Raw genomic sequence first — 5773 nt, forward strand, 5'->3', positions numbered from 1 at the left:
TCCGAACCCCGCCGGTCCCCGCAGCGCCGCAGGAATATTTTCGGAAAGTTTTATCCAGCGTAGGCAGATAATTCTCATAGAGAAACCCCAAAAATAAAGGCTATGGGCTCGAAGTAGGTGGGAGGGGCCGGCGATGTTCTGCTTTAAATTAAAACACATTGGGAAAAATCCATCTGTGGAACAGCTCATTTCCTCTCCCGGACTGGCTTCTGTGTGATCGGCTGCGATTCCAGCTGTTCGCGTGGCATTTCCAGCCTGTGGGACTCCAGTGGAATGCCAGGTGCTGAGCACGAGAAAACAAAATGGGAAATCTCTCTGGATCAGGCAGTGTCCCAAAGGTCTGGCAGGGCCCAGCATTCCTGGTTGGAATTTGGGGATCCCAGCACAGCCCCTCCGTAGTGTCCCTGTGAACCTGGCACTGCCCAGCATCCCTGGCAGGGGTTGGGGGTTCCAGCACAGCCCCCCCAGCACACCCCGCTGCTTCCTCAAGTCCCCTTTAACCAGGATCCTTTTTTGGGGTGGGAGCACCCAAACCCAGCAGAATTGGCTTTAACCAACTTTGGGGGATCTCCCCTCTCCCCTCCTCACCGAGTTCCTGCTGCCAAAACCCAGCCTGAGGCTCAGCTCCCCATCCCCTCAATCTCTCCAAGGAATTGCACTTGGATTTCCCAATCCAGCTGGGCAGCGATGCTGCTCTCCTCACTGTGTATCTTAACTGTAGTAATTGCTTAAGAAATAATTAAAATAAATTCAAAGAATGAAGAGACAATAAAGAACTGCCAGCTCCAACCAAGAGGTGCTCAAGCCCCTTCTCAATGATCTGCTTTAATTAATCAATGCAAATGAACCAATTAAGATCACATCAAGATCACATTATTCTTTTAATCAAGTTCTAGAGAAAAACTGCAGAATAGGAAAGAACCTTTTTAACCCCAAAACTCTTGTAGGAGATCCACAGGGCAGGGCTGCACGGCACCCCAAACAGGAGAACTGGGAGCAAAGACAAACCCAGACTGAGATTCCTGGGAGATTGGTGCAGCTTCTGCCACTCAGAACATTCCTTGGTCTGAACACACACCTGTGAATCCCAGGAACCTGGGACATCATCAAGAGCCTTTTTATTAAAAGCAGATTTCCATGGAGAATTAACAGAATACAGAAAATTAAATGCAAAGGAACAGCTCCCCCAGCCCAGCAGGCTGCAGCATCCAAAAGAAAATGAACAGAAAGATGATGGATTGGGGACCATCACAATCCCAAATCCCTGCAATATCACTCTGCTTTGGTTTATAAATCACCGCTTCTCTTTGTGGACAAACCCTTCAGCTTTGCTCCCAATTTGCAAAGTTCCCAACTGTGGCCACCAAGATTCTGCTGCACTGAGCCCTGGTAGGAACATTAAGTGGTACAGGTGCCGTGTGGAGCAGGGAAAGAATTGGGATGGTTTCTCTTCTCCAATTCCAGTTTTCTTGGTGAGGTTGGGAAAAATAAGGAGGATTTAGTTAACACAAGAAGATTGGAGTTTCTTTTTAACAACTGGCAGACAACACACGTGGGGAAACATTTCCACCTATCCCAGCGCAGGCAAACCATGAACAGCTGGATAGAATCTTGGAACAGAAATTATCAGGTGCCTTCTACCAAGGTGGAGAGGAGAGGAGAGGAGAGGAGAGGACCTGTTTACCTACCTTCCACACCCTCAACAGCAAATTTTCCGTATGGATAACACATCAGAAAAAAAACCCTGCAAGTGAATTGTTAATCTGCCAGGATGACAGCCCTGGGACAGACATTTTTCCTGCTGTGCTCTTGCTCTTTTCAGAGCAGCCTGAACAAGTTTTCCAGCCAGGAGACCCCAAATTAGCACAAAGAGCCACCCCTCAGCACTGCAGTTATTTACAGCTCTTGGCTGCAGAGAAGGGCCCTGAGAGCCCCAGCAGGAGCACAACTTTCAGCACAGGTCCCCTTGCACAGTCCAAGTGCACACAAAGCACACACCAGCCCCAAACTCCTCCCTCCTGACCCAGTTACCTTCTGGAATGCCACAGAAGAAGGAATTCCAACCTAAGTGGGGATTCCCTTCCTCTCTTGGCCTTCAGGGCACTGCTGGGCAAAGGCAGCTCTCCCTCCCTGGCCTGCTGGATTCAGTTTGACTCCTCCAAACTCTCCCCCACTGTGGAATTACAACTGAAATATTCCACAGGGATGTAACCAGACCAGGAGCTGTCCCAGAGCACGTGAGCCAAAGACAACCCTGCAACCACCGTTGTGGTATCCAGCACTAAATTAGTGGTTTCAACCTCCTTCTGACTACCTAACACAGCTAATGAGGGCAGGAAAATTAATTTAAACTAAGCATAATGGGCTCCATTTCCAGAGCCAGGTTTTCCAGGTGCACAAAGAACTGAGCTTTCCCAGTACATGGATTTCAAACCACTGGCCAAAGCCAGTAGGTCAGAAAGGGAAAAGCAGAGCTGCTGGCAGTGCTGGAAGCACTGATTGCCCTGGGTTACAACAGCTTGACCTAAACTGAAGAACCTGAGCCCCTGAGAATATGGCATCAGGTGTCTGTGCAGGTTACATTTCATAAGCAAAAAGATCCCTGGGAAGTGCATTAAAATTGTTCCTACCTGTCCTTTCACAAGGCAAGACTGTTTTTCCATACAGCAAATGGTTTTTTTATTAAAAATATAGCACTTCACTCAACTGGAGAAGAAAAAGATGAGATCTGCTAAATTTCCCTAAGCCAGGCAACACAAAACAAAACAACACAAAGCAAAACTTTTCAGTTTGGGTAAAAAAGAACCTTTCATTCCACTTTTTCACCATTTTCAACAGTCTACCATATTCATTTTGTCTCTCTTCAAACAAAAAGCCAATTCAGCTTTGAAAACCGTATATTCTGGTGTCCCAAGCTAACACATAAATGCATTTCTCTTCCCCTGTGCCCAAATACATCTTAGCATAGAAACATCCAAACTCACTTTTCCTGGGAACTTGCAGAATTCAGCTCAGCATTGCCTGATAAAAACCCCACAGATTTCCAGCGGGTTCTGCCTGCTTGGATTTTCAATTCCTCTTCCCCCAGCTGCTCCCTGCTGTGGCATCTGGGGCAGTTGTTTCCACTGGGCAGGACAGGGAGGGTTTCACACCTCATCTTTCCTGGCACCTGCAATCAGAGCCTTTGGGTCCTGCTGTGTCAGCCCCCTCAGGCCCTAAAGCAGCATTTCCTTCCACCCTTCCAGGAGCTGCCTCACAGCCCCCCAGGAAGGCCCCATATCAAACCCCAACAGCTTTGGTTTGCTTGCTTGTTCCCAGCCCCAAGGGATTTCACTGAAACAAGGGCTGAAAATCTTCCTCAAAAGAGGAGCAAAGGGACTCTGCCCCTCCAAATGCAAACTCCCAGCCACCATCACTCCTGTTCCACCAGTGAACCCACATTTGGTTCTGTTATAAGATGGGCCTCCACTAAAACCCCAGTTTTTCTCTCCTGCAGGAATTTTGAGGCCCAGGGAGTGGCTGTGCCCAGGAGATTTGCCAAAATCCGCTACGATTTCACTGTGTGAAACGCCAACGAGCTCTCGGTGCTGAAGGATGAGATCCTGGAGGTACCTGAGCACTCCTGGCAAAGGTGTGTCCCCTCCCCTTCCCAGGGGCAGCAGAGAGCTCAGGACAGCAGCCTGACACAGTCTGCTTGTGCTGGGCTGTGTCACCTCCTTAGCTCAAAGACATCGGCCCCATCCTAACCACGGTGAGGAGGGAGGACAACAACTCCCTGTCCTGCCCTGCTCATCCCCTGCTGGACACCAATCTGTTCATAACACCCAGTTATTCTCCACAGTCCTCAGGAGTTTCATGGGGAAAGTGACACTGGATGAAGTGTCACTGGAGTTTTCCCAGAATCACAGGGACCTTCAAGCTCATCTCACCATGAGTGTGTTCCTCACTCCCAGTTTGTGCTTCCTGCCGCTTCTGTTCTGCTGTGGAGCAAAACCTGGAGCTCTAGGATCAGCAAATCACTGACTAGAAGTAGCAGAGAGGGCTGAGAAGTCCAATTGTAGATCCTCATAGATCTGTCCTTCCACACCAGCCAAGGGGTGATGGGAGGAAAATAAATGGCAACACAGGGGCATAGGAAAATGGGAACACGGTTCTCGGAAACACCGAGTCCATCCCCCCAACCTCTGCTGCCTCACAGGGGCTGGGAGTTTCCCCTCTTGCTGTGAAGTTTGCAGGGCAGTTCCCTTATTTCACCAGCCCAAAGGGAACTAAATAACTCAAACCCAGGAAGATGACAAACTGAAGCAGAACCCCAACACCCAGACCAGCCCTCAGGGAATGGGACCCTGTCCCTTGTCACCACTTGAGAGCACCACTGGGATGAAAGACTCTGACAGATCTGTTTACACCCCTGAGCACACCTGGAGCAGGAGCTGGTGGGTGTTGAGGGGTTTTATGTCCTTTGAATGGGGCAGGAGGAAGAGGGTTTGTTAGAAACATGAGAAACAACTGGTCCCACTGTAAATTTGTCCACAAAACAGGTGAAAGTGAGGTTCTCTCCCCAGTCACACTGCAAGAAACCATAAAGCAGCTTTTTAGATCCCTCAGCTGGGATTCTGTGATCCCTCCTCTCCTTCATCCTGCAGAAGAACTGCAGAAATCACAATTTCTCCAAGTGAGGTTTCAAAAGCTGAAGGGAGACTCTTGGTTTGGGGGGAAAGGGGAGATCCCCCACTTCCCTCTAGGGCCCTCCAGCCTCCAAACCACAGAGATCTCCCTGTACACATTTGTTCCTGATGGTATTCTGAAGGTCCAAATGTCATCACTCGCCCTATTGCTCCAACAGAGCATCTAAGCTTGTTTTTTAGACTAAAATACAAAAGTAAACCCTCTCCTTGGCTGTATTTACAGACTTAATAAAAATGCTGAACCACATCCCTGTTTTCCTTACAATTTCCCCACCAACACATTTAATGGGATTTTTGACTGAAGATTTGATTTCATTCCCTACCTGTTTCTGCAGAACTTATTCACCAAATGGATGAGCTGAACGACGAGCTGCTAAAGAAGATCACAAACAATAAAATTCAGCCTCCACACAGGAATTTCAAAGTGGAAAAGCCTCAGCAAGTTTTTGTGCCCCTCACCTTTGAATCCAGCACTGAAGAAGTCAAAGCCTGGCTGGAGGCCAAGTCATTCAGCAAAGAGTAAGATTTGCTCTACTGCCACATGAAACGCTCGTCCTTCCCTGGAGAAGGAGCTGGGGAGGCTGCTGGCACCATCTCACCTGGGACAAGTCACTGGGATTTACCTACAGAGCCTGTGTTGTAAATCAGATTTCAACCCTATTAAATCCAGGCTCTATAACCAGGATGTTCAGAGCCCAAACTCACTCCCTTTCTTTCTTAGAAATGTTTTCTTGGAGAAAAATAATCAACTAACTAAACCCACGGCCTGAAATGCCACTGGAATCACAGCTGCCAGCCTGGCACAGCCCCAGGGCCCTGTGATACGACCCCAGAGCAGCTCCCAGCCTCCCATCTCCCACTCCTCACCTCTGGCACGAGGCCACGTGCAGCACAACCATCATCTCCCACTTTGTGTCTCCCCAGGACCGTGGAACACCTGGGCATCCTCACCGGAGCTCAGCTCTTCTCCCTCAACAGAGAGGAGCTGAAGAAGGTGTGTGGTGATGAGGGAAACAGAGTGTACAGCAAGATCACGGTGGAGAAAAACCAGCTGGAGGTGAGTGTTTTTCTGGATAATTCCTGCT

The 5773-nt window shown here is 48.9% G+C and overlaps 1 protein-coding gene and 1 long non-coding RNA gene across 2 annotated transcripts in view; one reads left to right on the top strand and one right to left on the bottom strand.

Annotated features, from left to right (window-relative positions):
* Positions 1–1287: 1287 nt before the first annotated feature.
* LOC115948507 lies at positions 1288–4452 on the bottom strand. Its single transcript, XR_004082326.1, has 3 exons — positions 4422–4452; positions 2985–3169; positions 1288–1468 (listed from the first exon to the last, which is right to left on the bottom strand). It is a non-coding gene; the product is annotated as an uncharacterized LOC115948507 (long non-coding RNA).
* Positions 4453–5023: 571 nt separating this feature from the next.
* LOC115948492 (epidermal growth factor receptor kinase substrate 8-like protein 2) overlaps positions 5024–5773 on the top strand; it is a 3488-nt gene continuing 2738 nt past the window's right edge. The window contains exons 1-2 of the mRNA XM_031061487.1: positions 5024–5207; positions 5613–5770. Of these exons, the coding sequence (XP_030917347.1) occupies positions 5038–5207; positions 5613–5770 (328 nt within the window). The 5' untranslated portion in view covers positions 5024–5037. The remainder of the gene's footprint in view (positions 5208–5612; positions 5771–5773) is intronic.

This window comes from Geospiza fortis, unplaced genomic scaffold (assembly GCF_000277835.1).
Source record: "Geospiza fortis unplaced genomic scaffold, GeoFor_1.0 scaffold450, whole genome shotgun sequence".
In the NCBI taxonomy this organism is placed as follows: Eukaryota; Metazoa; Chordata; class Aves; order Passeriformes; family Thraupidae; genus Geospiza; species Geospiza fortis.